General features: G+C 38.6%; 2 protein-coding genes and 1 long non-coding RNA gene across 4 annotated transcripts; all 3 read left to right on the top strand.

Annotated features, from left to right (window-relative positions):
• The first annotated feature begins 5,767 nt into the window (after positions 1-5,767).
• LOC118279864 (uncharacterized) lies at positions 5,768-11,965 on the top strand. The gene is made up of 5 exons (XM_035599699.2): positions 5,768-5,935; positions 8,018-8,140; positions 9,048-9,133; positions 9,628-9,775; positions 10,674-11,965. The coding sequence occupies exons 2-5, from the start codon at positions 8,030-8,032 to the stop codon at positions 11,262-11,264; spliced, it is 936 nt and encodes a 311-aa protein (XP_035455592.2). The 5' UTR covers positions 5,768-5,935; positions 8,018-8,029; the 3' UTR covers positions 11,265-11,965.
• A 709-nt stretch (positions 11,966-12,674) lies between these two features.
• Positions 12,675-18,391, top strand: LOC118279492 (uncharacterized). Its single transcript, XM_035599126.2, has 4 exons — positions 12,675-14,423; positions 15,037-16,726; positions 17,188-17,476; positions 18,099-18,391. The coding sequence occupies exons 1-4, from the start codon at positions 12,761-12,763 to the stop codon at positions 18,387-18,389; spliced, it is 3,933 nt and encodes a 1,310-aa protein (XP_035455019.2). The 5' UTR covers positions 12,675-12,760; the 3' UTR covers positions 18,390-18,391.
• A 1,266-nt stretch (positions 18,392-19,657) lies between these two features.
• Positions 19,658-21,424, top strand: LOC126912105 (uncharacterized). 2 transcript variants are annotated; one of them, XR_007706738.1, is made up of 2 exons: positions 19,658-20,342; positions 20,704-21,424. It is a non-coding gene; the product is annotated as an uncharacterized LOC126912105 (long non-coding RNA). The 2 variants fall into 2 exon arrangements; XR_007706737.1 differs by having other exon boundaries at positions 20,699-21,424.
• Positions 21,425-23,677: the final 2,253 nt, after the last annotated feature.

The following is a 23,677-nucleotide window of genomic DNA, read 5'->3' as shown; positions in this document are numbered from 1 at the left end:
TTGTCGTTTTAGATGTGTCATTATGTGAACTTGTATGTTTGTAAACGCACACGATCAGGAGAAAATCCTAGTGGGGAAACAATTGCTTTTAACAACACAAAACAATAAAAAATACGCTATTCTTACTCCATTACTTTTCTAAGAAAAGATTACATCAAAGTTTAAAAAAACTATGAGTCATTTTTTTTTAGGAGTCTTAGTTCGTTAGATTTAGACGACAGATCTAGGATGAGACGTGTCTAGATTTTAGTCAAACACTAGAAAAAAGAAAGATGTGCATTATACATTACACAGGTTCAAGTCTTAGGCTGCTTTTCCAGTATGCGATGTATTGATAGTAGAGATGCTATCTACAGCACACATCCATAACACGCATCCATAGCACGTATCCATAGCACACATCTATAGCACGCACCCATAGACCGCACCCATAGCACGCATCCATAGCACGCATCCATTATACGCATCCGTAGCACCCATCTATAGCACGCATCCATAGCACGCATCTTTCCATATAAAAAACATAGCTTAGTTGAATTCATTTCCACCAGTGCTAAGCTATGTATACCAATGAATATGATTGGTGGAAGCCAAACGCATCCACAGCAACGTAGCATAGCACATCTCTGGTAGAAAAACAGGCTTAGATGTTAGATTAGTGAAGTCTGTGAAGTTATTTGGCGGTACTTTGTTACAATTTTTTTTCATGTGAGTTTGCCCGTTTTTTGAAGACAATTAAAACTGTATCTAGGTGTCCTAAGTGGCCTAAGGACTCCGGCTCGAAAAGCAGGAGTAGGAACGGGGTGGTTTTTAGTCAGTAAGAGTCTGACACTCCCTCTCGCGTCGCCCAAAGCGGAGAAGATTATTGATTTTTTATTTAAAAAAATGCATTATTTTGTTTTAATTTTTCATTTGTTTTTTTTTGTGCATCGTGCCCGGTGCTAAATAAATATCTTTTTTTTCTTTCTTTCTAGAAGTCATTGGATAAGAGAATTTTTAGGAGATAAATTATAACATAATACCGTAGTTCTATCCAAAATTGCTTTGTATATTTGCCTCTATCTATTTCTTCTGTATCTAATAGTTGAATCTAATTTTGCAAGCCTTATGGTAGGATATGGTCAATGCTCCTTTTGTTAAATAATATAAGATCTACATGTATGTACCCATATTCGCAGAAATAAATGAATTTGAATTTGATAAATATCCTCCCTCAAAAAAGACTTCTATCATTTAAAACATCAAACCTACAACACGTTGCTCAAAAGCCTCTTACTCAGCTACTAAGCCAACGGTTAAAATGTCCATACCACTTTCTTTTACGATCCCGCTATTAAAAAAATCGTCCTTAACCCTAACCGCATGACATGAATGGGTTTATTTGAACACACAGCTCACGTAACCCTAAAACGTCCATCTCACAAGGTACCCAGAGACCTCAATTCGGGACAACAATAAAAAAATCCCGTATTTTTCATTCTAAATAAAAAAATCGAGTTATGTGTGAGTCGGACTTAAGTGTAAAGGGTTCTGTATCATTATTTTGATTTACTGTACTGGTTGATTGGACTCAAGTGTGATTGTGGAGATACTGATTTTGAGTTAGTGTTTACGAGTTTCAAGTGTGGGAGAGCCATGCTTCGGCACGAATGGGCTGGCTCGATCGAAGTAATACCACGGCCTCACAGAAAACCGACGTGAAACAACGCTTGCATCGTGTTTCGTTGTGTGAGTGAGGTTACTAGAGATCCAATTACTCACATCCTAATCCCCGATTCCCCAACAACCCTTAAATTCCTAACTCCCAAATGGCCGGCAACGCACTTGTAACGTTTTAGGTATTTCGGGTGTCCATGGGCGGTGGCGATTGCTTACCATCAGGTGATAAGTCTGCTCGTTTACCGGCTTATATCATAAAAAAGTGACAATAGAAATTCATGATCTGTGTTCACATATAGCTGAGCAATTCATAAGATATAGCTTATTAACAGATAGACAGCATAGTCTTAGGGTTTTTCACCTTTGCCCACGGAACCCTAAAACAAAACTGAGATTTTATTTATTCTAAACACGCTGTAGCTCAGACGATTGCACATAAAGTTACACTACTCTGCCTATTGTTATCAACCTTATTACAAGAAATAAGGATGAGAATCCTTTGAAGATATTTGGAAGTTTTAGTATATGTCGATCTGCGGTTTGCAAAAGGTATTTTTTTGCAACAAAGCGTATAACTGTATCTGCAACTGTTAACTTTATTTATCACTTTTGTAGTGGATTGAAGGTGTATCACGCTTGGTAATCATTTGGGGTAGGCAGAGTACGCTTTCTTTGCAATGACGAGTTGTCGGTGTCGGCGGTATATTTCCGAACCGATACGACCTTCAAACCTTTACGAAAAGAGCGTATTGCTCTTTAAAAGGCCAGCAACGCACCTGTGACTCCTCTGGTGTTGCAGGTGTCCATGAGCGGCGCTGATCGCTTACCATCAGGTGACACGTCTGCTCGTTTGCCCCCAATTCCATAAAAAAAGGATAGAAATTCACCAAATGATACCTCACCTTGGAGGAGTCGAAAGAGAGGGAGTGTCAGACTCTTACTGACTAAATACCACCCCGTTCCTACTCCTGTTTCGAGTCGATTCGCGGTAACCTGCTAAGTCTTTCGTAGTATTATTTATTAGGATATCTTTAAGGACTTTATTTAGTGTCCATTGGATGTTTTGTCGGTTTTACTATGACGTCTATATCTCTCTCTCTCTATATCTCTCTCTCTCTCTCTCTCTCTCTTCTCTCTATCTCATTCCATCCAGCAGTAAAGGAGTTGTAGTACTGGGTACTTAGTATAGTACTGGGAGTACTATTAAGGGTGTGAATGTGGAAACTCCCTTACTAACTTAACGTTTAAATAAATGTCGAAATGAATGAACTCAACTCACAAGATCCTTTTAAAATGTAAAATGCCAATATCAAAGGAATATCTACGGATCACATGGGATTTTCTTACATGTTTACGGGTAACCGCTAATATCTATTGTCCTGAAAAAAAACAAACGTTCCGGAAGTCAGGACGAATGTTTTTAAATAGCACAATAATAACAATAACTCCGGAAATTACAGACGGAAATCTTAACTCAAAACAAACATTAATGAATAGACCCATAGACCATAGACCATAACAATTGAATAAATCCCATATTATATAACTGACTGCCGCATAGTGACGACCGTTTAGAACACATTTGTCATTCGTCACCACCTCTACTCTTCCCGCGGGTGCAGTATACCCGACTAAGGGACTACACATTAGACAGAGACCGGGCAGCAGCGCTCTCTGATAAACCTGAACCTTTTATACTGCGATCTCCAACCCGCCTGGAGTTGGATTGGAACTCCTTGCCGGAGTCTGTGTTTCCTGATGGGTATAACCTGGGTGTCTTCAAGGCCCGAGTGAATAGGTTGGTTATGGGCAGACGTGCTCCATCGTAGGCCGCATCATCACTTACTATCACGCGAGACAGCGGCCAAACGTCGGCCCATTTAAGAGAGATTATGGCAAACCCCTCTTATGTAGAGGAGGCTCATAGTCCAGCAGTGGACTGTCAGGGGCTGTTGATGCTGATGATGATTTCTTGGTTGGTTGAGTGATGCGACTGTGGAACCATGAGGTCTCGGCAAGGGAAATTGGGTAATGTAGTTTTATTTTTTATTTTAAGTGTGGGAGAGCCATGCTTCGGCACGAATAGGCTGGCTCGACCGGAGTGATACCACGGCCGAGCAGAAAAGTGACGTGAAACAACTGCCCTTCAATTACCCTCCCTCCCCACTTTTTCAATCCCCAATTCCCGAACAACCCTTAAATTCCTAACCCCCAAAAGGCCGGCAATGCACTTGTAACGCTTTTGGTGTCCATGGGCGGCGGCGATTGCTTACCATCAGATAATCCGTCTGCTCGCTTATCGCCCTTTCCCGTAAAAAACAAAACAGTTATGCTACTAAAGTGGAGGCGGGGCTGGTGAGGGAACGAATCTCGGGGGTTGAGGGGGGGGACCATGTCGGGGATCGCGCGACGATATCCGGGAATCTTACCTAGCGGGTTTACCGTGACTCCGGCTGGAAAATCTAATTTCAGTCAGTAAGAATCTAACACTCCCTCTCGCCTAGCCTAAGGCGGAGGAAGTAATTGGATGATTTTCCCCCTTAAAAAAAACCTTTAAAAAACAATGTCAGCGATTGTCTTCATTACATGTTAAACTCGTAATGAGAGCTGCGGACTACCTAGTGGGTTTACAGGGGCTCCGGCTCGACAAGCAGGAGTAGGAACGGAGTGGTTTTTAGTCAGTAAGAGTCTGATACTCCCTTTCGCCTCATCCGAGGCAGGAGAAGTCATTGGATGATATTCCCCCCTTAAAAAAAAGACTCATAATGAACATGAGACTCTAACTATAACTGGTCAAAAGTGACTGTTCCATTTAATTACCTACGTGCTTATCCCTGCTACGAGCGGGCGTGATGTTATGTCTAGCGGGACGTGCAGGTATCTACAGAATGTAAACGGTTCATACGTACATTTGGTTCTGTTTTTTGTCGCCATTTTTTAACATTTCATGTCACATATCAACAGCACTGCCAAAGCCAAGATCAGAGTACGGTTGGTAGACAAAGTTTTAAAATAGTTTGTGTTTTTTTTTATTATTGTTTTTAATTTTTTTGTAAATGTCGTGGTTGCTGGAAGGTTTAAGGAGCCTGCTTCTTATGTACCAATGTGACTTTTTCAGAGTTAGGTATATTATGTACTTTCAATGTTTATTTAGACACCACTGACAAATGGTGAAGGAAAAACATCGTAAGGAAACCTGGGCTTATAATTTCTGATTATAAGTTATGATGGTGTTTTAACTATACAATTTTTGGCCAGTCTTGCCCCCAAATACTGCGCCAACCATAATATTACGAACAGAAGCACTTTTTTCGATGACTGGGTCGGAGAAAACAGTATTTACTTGACTTTGGTATTATGTTCATTTATTTTATTTTATAACGGAGCTAGTAAAGAATATTAGTGTCAACATTTTGTGTACTTACAATAACTACACAATAGTGTGAAAAATTGACAAAAATTGTGCTCAAAAACATTTATTTTTTAAAACGGGGACCGCCTCCAGCCGTTGTTTTGCGAGCCTAAATTTTTTAGTTGAGTATTATACCTAAAACCTTCTTCTAAATTAACTAAAAATCACGGTTTACTTACGTAAATTAATGATAATACTTTGACTATTTTGTTTAACTACCAAACAAATAAAATTTAAATAAGTATTTTAAAAGAATATTTCACAGTTGAAGTGTGGGAGAACCATGCTTCGGCACTGCTAGCTGGCTCGATCGGAGTGATACCACGGCCGAGCAGAAAACCGTCGTGAAACAACGCTTGCGTTGTGTTTCGTTGTGTGAGTGAGGTTACCGGAGGCCCAATGACCCCATTCCCCAACTTCCCAATCCCCGATTCCCCAACAATCCTTAAATTCCTAACCCCCAAAAGGCAACAAACTTGTAACACCTCTGGTGTTTCGGGTGTCCATGGGCGGCAGCGATTACTTATCATCAGGTGATCCGTCTGCTCGTTTACCGGCTTATACCATGAAAAAAGCCAATATTTCTTATAAAATAATTAAAAAAATATGTAGACCCCATAAAAAATATACTAGATTTTTGTGCTGACCATACAAAATCATTGCAAATTCCTAAGGTAAGGTTCGCTTAAGACGTTTATAAAAGACGGACGCGGTAACTGCCCTGTCTATACATAAGAATTTGTGAGAGAATCCGGGTGTACACAGTAGTATTGATAGAGCAGTGGTTTACATATTACTTTGTGTGTAAAAGTAAAGTGTTTTGTGAAAAATTTTTGATTTATTTTCGAAGTGGTGAGGTTGGAGGTAGGTAGTCTTTAGATTTCTTGTTTTATGTTTTTTTTTTGGAAAATATGTTTTTATATGGTTTTTTTATTTTATTTTTCGAATGGATAGAAGAGTGTGTTTTTAAAAGACTTCAATAATAAAAGGAGGTACTTAGTTTGATTTGTATGTATGTTTATGCGTGATTATCTTGCGTTTAGCTGAACCGATTTTCATGCGGTTTTCAGCATAGTATTTTTCAGACTTAGGAGAAGGTTTTAGGGATATTTACTGACTTAAAAAATGGAGGCGGTATAATGAAGAGGGTTCCATCTTTATTAAAAAAATAACTTTTTATTCATTGATTAGTAGATTGCGTTGCGTGCTTATGACTGTCTCGTTGTTTGACTGCCCGAGTTCGATTCTTGGATCAAGCAAAGTATTATCAAAATCAGTCTTTTGAAGATTGATTTTCTTAGAACACGAAATTATGGCCAATATATGGCAATAGGCGCTCTTGAACTTCCTTGGAACTCGTAACATAAGTGTGCTTCGTATCGTCACGTCTTTATATCCCCGAAGGGGTAGGCAAAGGTGCACATTACGGTAGTAATGCCACTGTAGCAATAGCCAATGAAGAGGAGGTCCATAATCCAAGAGCAAGTATGGGAGAAACATGCACACATACACCTTTTGAGGGTTAGGAATTTAAGGGTTCTTGGGAAATCGGGGATTGGGAAGATTGGGAAAGGGGGTAATTAAACCTCCAGAAACCTCACTTATACAACGAAACACAACGCAAAGCGTTGTTTCACGTCGGTTTTCTATGAGGCCGTGGTATCACTCCGGTTGAACCGGCCCATTCGTGCCGAAGCATGGCTCTCCCACACCACAAATGATGATGTTAATGTTACATGATTCATTCGATGATATAATTATATTTGAACATGACCTAGTCTTTCTTTAGCTATTTTAAGCCATTATGGCGCTTCAATAGTCCCAAGTTTGGTCTATCTCATTCATGAGTATAAGACAATAGGTCTATGTTCGAAAGAATGAATTTTTTTTCGCGAAATGCTTTATTTTTTTCATAAATGTTTTGATTCTATAATGTTATAGGAATTTAGTGCTATTTTGAGCTGCATATATAATAGCTATTGTTACTTTCGACGTACCATTGACCTGAAAAACGGGGTAGAGTGCACACATATCTTTAGTAAATAGTAAATTTTTTTAAAGTGGTTTTTTGATAAAAAGTGGTTGTGAAAATTTTTGGTATATATTATATTTTATTTTTGTTGTAATAAGTGGTTGTTAGTTAGTGTTGAGTTTTTAGTTCTAGTGTTAATATAGGGTAAAGTACTGTATTTTGTATTTTTGTTGTTGGAATTTAGTTTTTTTTAATCCTATAAAAGGTTTAGTAATATTATTGTATTAATGTGTCCAGGTTTCCCCCCATTTTTTATACCAGATCTATCCAGTTTTTTTTATTTTAAAATAGACTTGTGGTAGCACAAAATTAAACCTTAGTGGTTTTTGATTGTTGTTAAATACGTAGGAATTAGCCTGTATTTATTGTAAAAATTATAAAAATAGAAATAAAAAGTTACTATCCAATTTTTTTATTTAGAAAATTTGAGCAGGTATTGCTAACATTTTTTTATAAAATGTAAAGCCTTGTGTTTTGCAATAGGGTTATCTATAAAAAAATATATGACGGGTGAAAAATATGTGTTCTTAACTCAATTTTATTTATTTCGCTAATCTTCTCGCAAAAATATACTATTTGCCTGAAAAACTATCTTTTAAATTATTTTAAAATATGAAAATTGTGAACAATACTATACTTCTTTACAAAAATATCCTTTAATTTTTATATTTTATTCATTAGCGGACCCGACAGACGTTGCTTCACTGTCAGACACGTCTTTAATTTGAAAATTTTAAACTTTGGCGTTTCAATAAGTGCCTAAAACATTCTGGACCTTTTAATGAAAATAATGTTATTCAAATTGTTATGACAATATCTAACGTCATTCAAGTATTTGACATTGCGATGGTAGCGCCGTCTGATCGGATACAATGTAAAACATTCCAAAATCAACAACTACTAATTAATTACAGGAGTGAAATAAAATGGCGTTGATTCGACCTAGATATCTGCTGATCCTCCTTTTAATAACGTTCGTGCAGAGTGAACGAGTAAATGTACAGATGAGGGAAATCGTTCCCATCAATAATTTGAGGGTAAGTAATAGAAAAAAAATAAAGAAAAAATATTTATTCATCACCAGTCAATAGGGTAGATTTTTTCATGCAACACCGCCGATAAACTAGCAGACGTATCATCTAATGGTAAGCAATTGCCGCCGGCCTTTTGGGGATTAGGAATTGAAGGGTTGTTGGGAAATTGGGGATTGAGTAGATTAGGAAGGGGCATAATTGGACCTCCGGTAACCTCACTTACGAAACACAACGCAAGCGTTGTTTCACGTCGGTTTTCTGTGAGGCCGTGGTATCACTCCGGTCGAGCCGGCCCATTTGAGCCGAAGCATGGCTCTCTCACACTTAAATGATGACTAATTTTCATTTCAATGTCCGTCTTGTAGATTATTTTAAAAAATTAGACATGTATTTTTTATTTTCTTACGGAAACAAATACTTTCGAAGATATATCGATTTGAAATATTGCGTGACGTCACTTCTAAGTACGTTTTATACGTGGAAATGACGTATTTGCTCCCACTCCTAAGCTTTGATTCGTTTTATTTAAGTATTGTTATCTTATATGACAAAATAAAAAATATGTGTCTAATATTTCTTCATTACGTAGTATTCTGGGGTCTGCATTTCCAAAAATGTACAACTTGGTTGTCTTTAAATCCCGAGTAAATAGGTTGCTTATGTAGATGTGCTCCATCGCTTACGATTCTTACAGCATCATCGCTTACCATCGGAAGAGATACTAGCTAAACTAATTATTTACAGTAGTGTATTTTTCAGATTCTCATCTCTATTACATGGGACTTATAAATGGTGTACATGGGTACATTATATAGCTGCATTACGTGCCGTAATGTGCACCTCTGCCTATTCCTTCGGGGATGAAAGGCGTGACGTTACATGTATTTTACAGAATTTTCATAATTTTCAGGAGGCGATGAACGGTACAAAGGCTGACACACTGAATTTACCAGCAAACGCTTCATCTATCAGGGAAAATATCACTGATACTTTCAGGTGAGGATTTACAGTCTTTACTAACACCCCCTATTACATGGGACTTATAACATAACTGGTGAAATGTGGGTGTTACATTGTACGGTAAGAAGAAAACTCATATGACTTCATTTAAAAAACCACATATTTTGGCTGACGATATACGAAAAATTACCGAAGTAGGCCCAGTGGATAGAGTAGGTTAACCAAAAAGTCCATTATTCTCTCAACAAATTCGGCATTATAACAGCCGCGCCGCATGTCCGTAACATTCCTAGACAACCTACAACATTACAGCTCTTCTGTGGTCAAGGTACATGGAGCTGTTATTTACTTTGTGTGAAATATTCAATTTTAATTTTTCGGTTTTCTTTGAAATATTTATAGTTGTATTATGCTTCTGTAGACTAGTAATACTTGTAGTTTCATTTAAATCATATGAGTGATCTCCATACTGTATACAATGATATGAAATTTAAACATTATCTCTAATTAGTCCACACCTTTGTCGACAGTTGCGAGAATCGAACCTACGGCTACTACGCAGACGTGGACAACGACTGCCAAGTGTTCCACGTCTGCCTACCCTCCCAGACGCCTTCAGGTCGTAATGTTACGTACCGGTGGAGCTTCATATGTCCCAACCAAACAGTTTTTAATCAGGTAAGATATAATAATATTTGTTATGTTTTTAATTTGTGAATATGTCTTGTTGGTATTTATTTTTAGTAATGAATAAATTGTACAACTTACTATAACTTAAAACTAAAAAAAACTTAATTTGTAGGTTGTGTATTTGTAAGTGGGAGTACTGAGCAGATGATGATGAGTTCCAGTCCCGAGTTGGGCAAAGGAATAAGAGAATTTTTGGATTTTGGTTTTATGTATTTTATGGACTGCCTCGTTGGTCGAGTGGTCGCAAGTGCGACTGCCGAACAAGGGGTCTCGGGTTCGATTCCCGGGTCGGGCAAAGTATTACTGGGCTTTTTTCGAATTTTTGAAAATTTCTTAGTAGTAGCTCGGAGTCTGGAATTGTGTCCTGGTATATGGCAATAGGCTCACCCCCTATTACATGGGACTTATAACACAAATGGTGAAAAGTGGGTGTACATTGTATAGCGGCATTACGTGCCGTAATGTGCACCTCTGCCTACCCCTTCGGGGATAAAAGGCGTGACGTTGTGTGTGTGGTTTTATGTATGTTATATGCCGTTAATGAGCTTACGTATCAGTGTTGGTAAGCAATTAATAGCCCTTGCCGATGGACACCTAAAACACCATAGGCGTCACTACAAGTGTGTTGCTGGCCTTTTGGGGATTAGGGATCGGGGAGTTTAGGATTGTGCCCGGTGCTAGGTAATAAGGCTTATTTCCTATGACAACTAGTGAAAAGTAGATGTGTGTTTAACCCTTCTGGAATATAAGGTGAGACGTTATACAACTAGTTGACGATCTAGTAAAGTGGTATCTATGACCTCAACCTTTGGCCATCCTTTGGTAATATTTTTAAACACTACAGACAAAATGACATGAATATTAATTATACATTTTAAAATTACAGGAAGTCCTAACCTGCACATTAACAGCTGACTCAATCGACTGCAAGGACTCACCAGACTTCTACCACCTAAACATGGAAATAGGAAAAGAACAGGAGAAAACAGACGAATCGAAAAAAGAGAACAACAAGAAAATCCAGAAGAGAAAGCCAGAGAAGAGGAGAGAGAATATCATAATGCATAACTCGATAATGGAAGAAGAAATGAGAGATATTGAGGAGAATTTAAAAGAACATTTAAGCCCTATTTTGTCAAAAAATCCTAATGAGGCACCTGTTCTTCTAGAAGCCGTAATCGAGAACATAGATTCTGAAATAGAGGACGCAGAATTAGAACAAAGAAACGAAGAAGAATTAGACAGAATTGTAATGGAGAAGAATATGAGAAACATGAAAGATATGTATGAGCAAAGAGGTATCGATAATGACAGAAGAGATAACGATAATGACAGGGTAGATAATGATAATGATGGAATAGATAGTTATAATGAGAGGGATATTGATGATGGAAGGGAATTGCAGAATAAGAGGGAAGTAATGAGGAATGAGAGGGTTTTAAGAAGACAGACTTTTAGGTTCAGGAGTGATGTTTAATTTCTGATATTTTTAATTTTTGGTCTATCGCTATTTTCAGTAGCCTCGTCAAATAGTTGTATTGCGACAACCAAGTATGAGGTCCTAAGTTTGATTCTCGCATCGGGAAACATTATTAAAGATTTTATATGTCAAAAATCTCTTATTTTCTCATTGGTTGTTGAATGCGACTGCTGAGGTTTCAGGTTCGATTCTTGAGCTAGAAAAAGTTTTATAGAAAGTTTCGATTTTGGAAATTCTTTGTAGGACTTTTTATTGTTTGGGATTGTGCCCTGTGTATGGCAATAGACTCACTCCCTATTACATGGGACTTATAACATAACTGGTGAAAAGTGGGAGTTACATTTTACCCTTAGCTTATGCCAGCAGCTATGCTTGCGTTTTCGTGAGATAAAAAGTATCCTATCACCCAAGCTAGCTCATACCCTGTCAGTATACCAAATTTCATCAAAATCCGTTCAGTAGTTTCAGCGTGATGAAACAAACTTTCACATTTATAATATTACTGTTTTGAAAATAAGTTAGACCAAAAATTGAACAAAATGAAACGATGATTTCTTTTATATAGATATTAAGTTACCGACGTGGCCAACAAGTAATATTTAAGTTAGACTTAAGTTCACATTAAGTTAAGATTAATGATTTGTAAATAAAAAAGCATAACTAAGACGAAATAAATGAAAACGTTCATTTGATTGAAATACTGGTTTTATTTTATTAACTAGCTAGGAAGCTAATGGCTATATTCATGCACCTCTCTTAAATTTTAAGGAATCAAAATGTAATTAAGTACCTGTCTTAGCTTAGGGGAAGCTAAGACAGGTCATACTTAATTTACATTTTGATTTTCACCAGGCGAGAGAAAGTGTCACTCTTTCTGAAAATGTCTTCCTCTCGCCTTATCCAAAGCGGGAGAAGTCATTGAATGATTTAATCTCCTTAAAAAAAAAGTATAACAAATACTTTTCTGAAAAACACATAGAAATTGGTCGAGCCAATCTGTCGGCCAAGGTGACCTGGGCTGAGGGTGAGGTGGCTGACAAACATACAGGTAAAACTGATTTTTTATCCCAAAATATGAGATTTTGTCATGTTTCATCGCTATATAAGCAAACATATTTTTTTAATCACACCTACAGATATTAATAACTAATCGATCACAAAAAGGGTTGATCCATACGGGACGCGAATGAGCGAAACCGTTAGTAACCTTTACATTTCCCTAGCACTATGAACATGCACATGTTACCCAACAAACACTCAAAAGCAATCAAACTCGTCACGCCACATACATCTAATCTCACCATCTATTACACACACCATCTCTCGAAGCCATAAACTGAAATGAATTCAACTTCCAACCATATATCATTGGACAAAAACTAATTATCGTTATCATACAAACAATCAAACTACACGCCTGATTGGCACCACTAACTAAGTTAGATATTAGTTCTGAAACAAAATTACACAAGTTAAAAGCAAAATGAAATAAAATGTTGGTGCTCCTCCTAATACTATTCTCTTCTGTGACCGCTGACAGTGATGAGAATAAATACGTCGACTTCTTACCAGAAGATGAGAAACTACAGTTCATACAGCAAGTAGCTAGACGTATATTAAAAGATGTACAAAGTCAGGAGAATAAAACAGAAGCGACAAGCAAAGAAATCGATGATGAAATGCTTAAGAAACACAATGAATACGTCAAAGCTATTTTGAAAGAAGAATCGGAATATGTAAGAAGAAGGAAGAGTGAGAAAGATAAATTAGATAAACCAGCTTCTGATGAAACTGGTAATGCTTTTGATAGTGAGAAAAAAGCTGTCCCTGATGATGATGATGCTGGACAAGTTGATCTGACTTTACGTAACGATAGGAGAGGTAACGCCAATCCTTCAGATTCTAACGATTACATCAAAGTTGAGATCATTACTGATGAACCTCCTATTATTAAGAGGTCAATCCAGGAAGATGCTCCTACTAAAAATGATGAGAGTGACGAGACCTCAGCAGAGGTTTTAGACAGAGTGACCTCAAATGTAACCTCAAATATAAAAACGGAAAATTTTGGCGATAGTACTGTTGTAGCACCAACGCGAACGACGACAGAAACTATTGTAGACTCAACAACTTTGATACCAGAAACTTCTACAGATAGTAAAAGTGAACATTTGGAAGAAGACACAAACACTACTGATGTAACGGAGACTGACAATAAAGTCACTGAGAAAGAAGAAACTACAACTGTAGCAGTAACAACAGAAGATAAAGATCACACAGAACTAGCAAAAGGCAGAAACAGTGGTTCTCAAGAGACTGAAGCAGAAGGCAATATAAGTGACGCTGAAGAGTCATGGTCAAGAAGATCAAACAGCGAAATTAATATAACAGAAATTAATAACACAACAGCTACTACTTCAGCTATAGAATTATTTGGTCTTAAATCTGCAGAAAAGAACTTAGATGAATCTAATAATAAATCTAGTGAAGAAACTACTACTATTGATGAACAGGACACTAAAACTACTACAGAAATAAATAAAGTAGAATCCGCAAACAATAATCTTACGACAGTCAAAGAAGATGGACTAGATAAACCCAAAATGAGAGCTACCAATGAAACAGATACTAAAGAAGAAGTTACAACAACAGAGAATACATCAACAACAACAACTGTCGCTGAAAGAACAACGAAACCTGTTCCTGTAACAACTGAAATCGAAAAATCAACAACCAGTGATCCACTAACAACAGAATCGACCAATAAAACAACAGAAAAGAAGATTATAGTAGAAGAATTCACTTCACCACCGAAAAAGCTTAAAAAGAAAAAAGTTAGAAGCAAAGATGGTAAAAAAGTGATCAACCAGAGGGCTTTAGACCAATCAAAAGAATTCTCCCCTCAAATTATGGAAGACAGTGGCAAATACATTGAGACGGGAACAGAAAAAAATGCTAGAATCAAATTGCATAAGCTTGAGAAGGTCTTCTTAGGACCAAAAGGTCAGAAGGAGGAGGAAGCAGAAGCAGAAGAAGAAGAAGGCGATGTTATAGAAAAACCGAACCCAGATAAGAATTTTATTGAACTGGAGAAAGTTTATTATGACAATAATTATAAAGTTAAAAAAGGGAATACCTATCAAGTTTATGAGATTGGTAAGTTTTTTTTGTGAAATAACTATCGTGAGACATTAAATTAACTAAAAGTCACGGTTTACTCTGTAAATTAATGAAGAAAAGCTCTACTAGTTTCGAGTCACAGAGGGACTCTTCATCATGAGCAGCGTGCGCAGATGCGGCGACGTCACGCAGCCTAAATACTGATTAATGTACGCCTATAGTTTGCGCGACGTCGCCACGTCCGCGTAATTTTTAGGTAAATTGGTAAGTAGAGTTGTAACGCTAATTTTTGTAGTAACAAACCTCACGATTTGCTGATAGGAAAAGGTTACCAAGCCTTGCTGATCATGTAGGTTACGTCAATTCTTTTGGTGCAAAACAGTGGGTTAGATAATGTTATACAATAGGGATGATGACGGGGTATGAAAATTAAAAATCGATTTAGTCCGTCAGTTAGGCATGAAAAAGGATGAGACCCCTCCACTGGTGTGCATTGGGTTTTTACACCAGAATAGTATTGCGCTAAGTAAAACATTGCAATCTTGGTTGATATTTGCACCCTTCAATAGATTTTCTGCTTACGTACGTACTAATTGTATTACAGCAAAAATTAACAAAGAAAAATACTAAAGTACAATTTCTATTACAGGTGCCGACAAAACACCATTTATAAAAGAAGAACTGTCGATGGTAGAGCAGCCATATTACGTTCCAATATACAACTATTCACCGAACAACGCTTACTTTAACCCGGAAAACCGTCTAGGCCCAAATCCAGGCGATGCCAGCGTAGAAAAGCAAGATGTTGAAGGTGACGATGAGGCTGAGGAAAGACCACCAACTTTAAGAGCGAAATCAGAAAAGTTTGATGATTCTGCTAATTCTGATGACTCTGATGAAAGCGATGATGAAGAGGAACCAAGTAATAATAACCAAAAGCCTGTTGATATGGAATACAACGACTCAGATTTCGATGACCAACGAAAGAAATTTGGCAGTAAACAGGGAGACACTTTTCATTTACACAGTATTCATAAACAACCGTTGTTTAATCACAAACAATACATAAGTAATCACGATCATAAAAAACATAGCTACCAAGTAAACCCTGAAGATTATGCAGATAATGATTATTATTTCGGCCTCAGAAATTATAAACGGAGAGTTAATCAAGACGAGCATAAAAACTTCCCGAATTCCAATGAAAATGATCATCCTGCTCACAGCATACAGGAAGGTAGTCTCAAAGACCATGTCAGAGCAGTCAGAAATATTCTGTTCCATCAAAAATCTTTCGGTCTCCTAGACAAAGATAAATACGGTCATGAAGGTATGGAAGATCGTTCTAATCATCATAAATCAGGTTTAAGACAACTCGAGGTAGGTAGGTATAAGAAGAAACATAAGGCTTTAAGATCTGGTGAGCCTGTACCTGAGAAACAAGTCAAACATGATCGTGATGGTTATAAGAATAAAAAACAACTGACAGCTAAAAAACAGAAGCAACATAAAGTTGAAATAGAAAACCAAACTATATTGGAAACTGAAACTAAAGATGACGACATTCTAGAGAAAGATGAACATATAAAAAAGGTTGGTTACTTAAAGAGTAACAACGGCACAAAAGAACTATACGTAATAGACGATTATTTCAAGAAGAATGTCCAGAAGTATATACAGAAGAACGTAGAGGATCAGAATGTAGAGAAAGAGAGAAAAGAAAGGAAAGAAAGACAGAATGACTACAATGAACTGAAGCCAGCCACGCCACTGCCACCACCACCTTCACCACCCCCGCCACCCCCACCAGTATTACCACCAGTATTAGAATATGTACCTGTACCTAATCCAGAACCAGAAAATATTACAGAAATACACAGTAACGAGTTAGCAATTGAAGAACTAAGTGGGGATACACATAGACTCTCAAGCATAAATAGTTTTGGCAATATGCAAAGCTTTTCAGCATACAACGCCAATAAAAAACATGTTTTTAAAAGAAAAGAAGAAAAGAAACTGAGGGGAATCAACAAATATGCAGAAGACGGTCCTCAAGAGCCTTTACCAGAAATTGTTATCCCTGGAACTGATACTAAGGCTCAAGACGACATAGATCCGCTTGATAACCAGCAAGAAATCAAATCAGCGTTGCTTAAAGAATTGCCTGGAGGAGAAGACTTAAATATAAATAGCAGAAGAAAGGATGGAGTCAAGCTAGGTGTTTATCTACAAGTGCTGAAAGATATGATCAATACTGATAGTAATGCGTTGAAACAGTATGATTGGTTAGGCTCCACGGTCGATATACAGTCGGCTTTGCAGAAAATGTTTGACTTGACGTAAGTATATTATGTGGTACTATTTCTAGTTCTTCTATGTGTGTTGGAAAACAGAGACCGTTTTTTTTTTGAGGGGAAAATGGTTTCTACCGTCCCGGGCGAGATGAGAGGAAGTGTCAGACTCTTACTGACTAAAAACCACCCCGTTTCTACTACTGCTTTTCGAGCCGGAGCCTCGGTAAACCCGCTAGGTCGGGTTTTCGCCCTTGCTTACCGTCCGCAGACCCGCACTTTCGGTGGCCGGAGATCATCGCGTGATCCCTGAGGCCCGGAATGTCTCTCGCGACGGCTGGGGCGTGGGGAAGTTCGTTCCCTCACGCGCCTCACCTCCTCCTTTGCTAGCATGACTGCTTCGCGAAAGGAGGAGACGGCATCGAAGTCCCTCTCGCTCCGCACCACATGTCCTTATTTAACTTTTTTAAATTAGGACACAATAATGTAATACTTTACTTTCTTTTCAGCGGTCTAGTAACAGCTCGACGCAAGGTCCATCCAGCAGACATGGAACTCTTAAAATACGTGCTCTTCCTTCACAAACTGGCGACAGAAATAATTCAGGCAAATGATTTTGGAGCGCAGTTGAAGAAGAATTTGGTACTCAATCGAAATAACAAGAGTGTTCTAAAGGACAAGGGTTTGATAAACAAAGTTTGGCTGTATCTTAGGAAGAAGGTTCCTGATGTACATGAGATAGGAGCCATGAGGAAACTCAATAAGTTCTTGATGAGTATTGAAGATGGACTGTTTGAGGTATGTTGGCTTGAAACTTGGGTCTTCTCTTTCTGAAAGGATAGCTGCAGATTTTTGGATGTGGTAGCTTTGGCGAGTTATGTTATAAGTCCCATTATAAGAGACTAATTTCTGCTAACGGCTTAGTCTGCATTTCCATGGGATATAAAGTGTAACCCTATGTGTAATTCTAGACCATAATCTACTCCTGTTCCAAATTTCATTTCTATCCCTTCAGCCGTTTTGACGTGAAGGAGTAACAAATATACAAACTTTCGCATTTATAATATTAAGTAGGATAAGTACCTGTACTATGTATAAGGGATAAGTATATTGTCTATCCTCCCAGTCAAACAGTCTTTTTCGTGACTTTAAAGACTGTAATAGACTTATTCTTTCTTCTTAATATTACTCTGTCACCTATAAAAAAAAAAGTGGAGAGAAGAGCAAACTATTTCCTTTCCTTTTCCTATAATGATATCTTCTTATTTATTTCGTTGCGGGATCCAAGACAGTCATTCATGTCCCTGGGACGTTGGACTTCAGTATTCCGGTGTTTGCATGGTTGTATCTACTGTAGATCTTGGTGCACAGGAGACACAAAAAAACATGTTTTCTTAAAATATTTCCTTCTGTATTCCAGTTGCATGATGCAGTGAAGAACGTAGCAAAAATAACGAAATACAAAAATCAGCATTGGTACGACAACTTAAAAGACCTTTATATAAATACAGAAGATAAGAATCTTCTTGAACTACTTCTCCATATGACAGTTCTTAGAGTATTTGTGCTGATAGAAGAAGGCACTAAGCACGGTTTAGAAGATAACTACATATTGTACATGAAGAAGAATAAGAAAGAAGCAAAAAGAACTTTAGATGAAATTATATTTGTAATGCAGATTTTGGATGAATATAATAAATTAGTTCGATAATGTATTTGTCTTTCATTTTTTTATGTTATAATGGTATAAGCCGGTAAACAAGCAGACGGATCACCTGATGGTAAGCAATCGCCGCTGCCCATGGACGCCCGAAACATTAAATTCCGTACAAGTGCGTTGTAAGCCTTTTGGGGGTTAGGAATTTAAGGGTTGTTGGGGATTCGGGGATTGGGAAGATTGGGGAGGGGGGTAATTGGGCCTCCGGTAACCTCACTCACACAACGCAAGAGTAACGTAAAACATTACTTCGGTTTTCTGTGAGGCCGTGGTATTAAACCAGGTTCATTCGTGCCGTAGCATGGCTCTCCCACACTTCAAATCCAATCCGCATTTCAATCCTGCAAGCAGGTTGCCGGGGCTTCGATTCGAAGCAGAACTAATTCTTCTGTTAAGACTCCTGTTTCCTACGATAGGAGTGGTGTTTAGTCAGTAAGGAAAGGTTCAGGGTGCTTTTCTACCAGAGATGTGCTATGTAGCTATGCTACGAAGATGTAATAATTAAGCTGTGAAACTATGTGACTGTTTCCACTGATACTAAGCTATGTAGCTGTACGAGGAAGATGCGCAGCTCAAGTATGCGATGTATCGATAGTAGGGAAGCCATCAATAGCACGCATCTTTCCATATAAAAAACATAAGTCTAATAAAGGTAAATATTGCTAGCAAGTCGATTGCAATTCGGTCTTATATCTATTTCCTTGCTTTGTCCTAACAGTAAACTCCGGCTAAAAGTGTACTAAGTAAAAATAAATCAACCAATTTTTCAAAAACAAACTTTATTTTAAAAACAATTCTATACAATGCTACTTACAATTACATTTATAACTAATCTAGGTATCTATCACATGTAGGTATTATTTTGGTATACAAATCTTGTGTTTATATAATTATTCAATATTTTATTTAAAACTCTCCCGTGACTGAGAAAGTGACAGACTGTACACAGTTGTACCTACTGCACGTAGCAAGCTGTGTAACATGTAGCGCACTAAGGGAGAGAGTGACAGACTGTACACAGCTGTAACTACTGCGCGTAGCAAACTGTGTAACAAGTAGCGCACAGCTGTAACTACTGCGCGTAGCAAACTGTGTAACAAGTAGCGCACTAGGGGAGAGAGTGACAGACTGTACACAGCTGCAACTACTGCGTGTAGCAAGCTGTGTGACACGTAGCGCGCTAGGGGAGAGAGTGACAGACTGTACACAGCTGCAACTATTGCGTTTAGCAAGCTGTGTGACATGTAGCGCGCTACGGGAGTATTGAGAGAGTGACAGACTGTACACAGCTGTAACTACTGCGCGTAGCAAGCTGTGTGACATGTAGCGCGCTAGGGGAGTGTAGGGGAGTGCTGAAAGAGTGACAGACTGTACACAGCTGTAACTACTGCGCGTAGCAAGCTGTGTGACATGTAGCGCGCTAGGGGAGTGTAGGGGAGTGCTGAGAGAGTGACAGACTGTACACAGCTGTAACTACTGCGCGTAGCAAACTGTGTGACATGTAGCGCACTAGGGGAGTGCTGAGAGAGTGACAGACTGTACACAGCTGTATTTACTGCGCGTAGCAAGCTGTGTGATATGTAGCGCGCTAGGGGAGTGTAGGGGAGTGCTGCGAGAGAGTGACAAACTGTACACAGCTGTAACTACTGCGCGTAGCAAACTGTGTGACATGTAGCGCGCTAGGGGAGTGTAGGGGAGTGCTGAGAGAGTGACGACTGTACACAGCTGTAACTACTGCGCGTAGCAAACTGTGTGACATGTAGCGCACTAGGGGTGTAGGGGAGTGCTGAGAGAGTGACAGACTGTACACAGCTGTATCTACTGCGCGTAGCAAGCTGTGTGACATGTAGCGCGCTAGGGGAGTGTAGGGGAGTGCTGAGAGAGTGACAGACTGTACACAGCTGTAACTACTGCGCGTAGCAAGCTGTGTGACATGTAGCGTGCTAGGTGAGTGTAGGGGAGTGCTGAGAGAGTGACTGACTGTACACAGCTGTAATTACTGCGCGTAGCAAGCTGTGTGACATGTAGCGCGCTAGGGGAGTGTAGGGGAGTGCTGAGAGAGTGACATACTGTACACAGCTGTATCTACTGCGCGTAGCAAGCTGTGTGACATGTAGCGCGCTAGGGGAGTGTAGGGGAGTGCTGAGAGAGTGACAGACTGTACACAGCTGTATCTACTGCGCGTAGCAAGCTGTGTGACATGTAGCGCGCTAGGGGAGTGTAGGGGAGTGCTGAGAGAGTGACAGACTGTACACAGCTGTATCTACTGCGCGTAGCAAGCTGTGTGACATGCAACGCGCTAGGGGAGTGTAGGGGAGTACTGAGAGAGTGACAGACTGTACACAGCTGTAACTACTGCGCGTAGCAAGCTGTGTGACATGTAGCGCGCTAGGGGAGTGTAGGGGAGTGCTGAGAGAGTGACAGACTGTACACAGCTGTATCTACTGCGCGTAGCAAGCTGTGTGACATGTAGCGCGCTAGGGGAGTGTAGGGGAGTGCTGAGAGAGTGACAGACTGTACACAGCTGTATCTACTGCGCGTAGCAAGCTGTGTGACATGTAGCGCGCTAGGGGAGTGTAGGGGAGTGCTGAGAGAGTGACAGACTGTACACAGCTGTATCTACTGCGCGTAGCAAGCTGTGTGACATGTAGCGCGCTACGAGGAATGTAGGGGAGGGCCGAGAGAGGACTCCAAAAATTATTATGACAATTAAATTTAAAATGAATGTTGAACACTTTTGAAAATCATACAATTGATACATTGTACACATTTCTGTCTGTCGGTCAGTCCTCTAGTTGCTCTATTTGCTCGTTCCAAAGTGTAGATTCCTATGGAGAAGAACGAGCAAGAAACTCCATAGGTTATTTTAAAATTTCATTATGGCTCGGATTATGATTTAAAAAGTCAAAATTTTGACCTCACTCATTTGGTACAAGGCGATATTTTCGCCTAAAAATATATAAATATGCATATATTCACTTACTTTTAAGCCTCTTATGTGCAAACTTTACATAGTCCTTTTTATGTATTATAAATAAAATAGTAAATAAACCTATTTTAGTAATAAAGAAAATGTTATATGACTAATGATTTTATTATAACTTTCGCGAGACATACTAAATTAATTATTATGTTATCGGCTTACTCACGTAACTGTTTGACGAGGAACTCGACTAGTTTCAAGCCATGCTAGAGGCTCATATTCATGAGCAGCATTCCGTAACACACGACGCGATTGTCGCGCTCTTACTATGGCTTGTAATAACTATCGTAAGACATAGTAAATTAACTAAAAAACGCGATTTACGTACATTAATGGTTTATTAGCTCTATTAGTCGCGTCTACGCACGCTGCTCATGATGAAGAGCCCCTCTGTGACTCGAAACTAGTAGAGCTTTTCACTTTTTCCTTGTTTAGTAATCGCATTTAGGATTAATGAGGCACTTATATGCCATATACATATAAAATAGGTTTATTTATATCTTACAAAATAGGACTCTAGTGTATACTTATAGTAACTAAATAATGATATATTATGCATTTAACTTATATAATACAAACATACGTACGAAATATTTCGTAATTTCCAACTAGTTATTTCGTATAAAGGTACGCGTCCACAGGCCCGCATCGTACGGACCGCATCATCGGCAATGCCTACATGCGATGGGTACTGATGACGTCATACGGAATGCGTACGATGCGTGCGATGCGTACGATGTAGGCCTGTGGACTGAATAAGGTAAGCCCTTATTAGGTTAGGGAGAGGTAAGTATATGAATAATACTAGCTTCATCCAGCGGTTTCGCCCGTATTCCCGTGGGATAAAAGTATCCTATCACCCAAGTCAGCTCATACCCTATCTGTATACCAAATTTCATAAAAATCCGTTCAATAGTTTCAGCATGATTGACGGACAAACATCCAAACAAACAAACTTTCACATCTATACTAATATTATAAAGCTGAAGAGTTTGTTTGTTTGAACGCGCTAATATCCGGAACTACTGGTCCGATTTGAATAATTATTTTTGTGTTGGATAGTGCATTTATCGAGGAATGTAATAGGCTATAAAACATCACGCTACGACCAATAGGAACCGAGCAAAGCGGTTGAAACCGTGCGGAAGCAGCTAGTTTATAATATTATGCCCGAATACTCAAACGCTACTCAATTTTAAGACGCTCTCAAATGTAGTTCTGTCACTATCAATTCTTTATAAAATGACAGAGATAGCACGATATTTAAGTACAACTTAAAATTGAGTAGCGTTTGAGTATTCGGGCGATTAATATACATACCTCTGCCTAACCCTTTGGAGAATAAATGGCGTGATGTTATGTTATATTAAATATCTAATGGAATGGTCCTTTTCTAACTGTTATGGGAATAAATTAGTACCATATAAATTTCGTGAGACATACTAAATTAATTATTATGTTATCGGCTTACTCACATAACTGTTTGACGAGGAACTCGACTAGTTTCAAGCCATGCTAGAGGCTCATATTTATGAGCAGCCGTAGGCATGAAACTAGTCGAGTTCCTCGTCAAACAGTTACGTGAGTAAGCCGATAACATAATAATTTAATTTAGTATACCATAGAATTTTGGAGCGTACGATCAATTGCCTCAGTTTTGGCTACTGCACCTATGTAGCAAATATTGTATGACTAATACTAGTTTAGGGAACAGAGAGTAAAGTTCCCTAAGAAAAGGAGGATCCTCCGACCAGGCGAGGTGTTCAGCCTGGCGGGCTTTCTGCCCAACTGTTGTTCGTTGGGATTGTTTATCCATGTTTATTCGCATGTAAACTTCATATGTGCGATGTAGGATTTATGACGTCATCCGTTGATTTATTCGTCGATCATCTATCCACCGTACTCAGAGTAATTTAATGGTTACTTAACCCAGTCCTTAGCATTTGTTTTCTATACAAAATCGTTACTAAGGAATGGTTTAAGTAATCATGTCACTTTGTCAGTGTGTGCGCCAGTATGTGCCACTAGAACTAGTTTATGTTTCTTTTTAATAATCATTGTTTTATAGTTTTATTTTGTTTTAAAATAGCACCATTATTATATTATATATTCCCGTAACAGTTTTCTTATGTAAATCTATGTGTAAATTGAATAAACTGGGCAACCATTCTAGACCGTAATCTACCTCTGTTTCAAATTTCATACCGATCCCTATGAGCCGTTTTGACGTGATTAAGTAACAAAGTCAAAGTCAAAGCATTTATTTCAATTAATCCTAAATTAAACACTTTGAAACGTC

Source organism: Spodoptera frugiperda, chromosome 22 (assembly GCF_023101765.2).
Source record: "Spodoptera frugiperda isolate SF20-4 chromosome 22, AGI-APGP_CSIRO_Sfru_2.0, whole genome shotgun sequence".
In the NCBI taxonomy this organism is placed as follows: domain Eukaryota; kingdom Metazoa; phylum Arthropoda; class Insecta; order Lepidoptera; family Noctuidae; genus Spodoptera; species Spodoptera frugiperda.
This window is presented reverse-complemented; position numbering and strand designations above follow the sequence as displayed.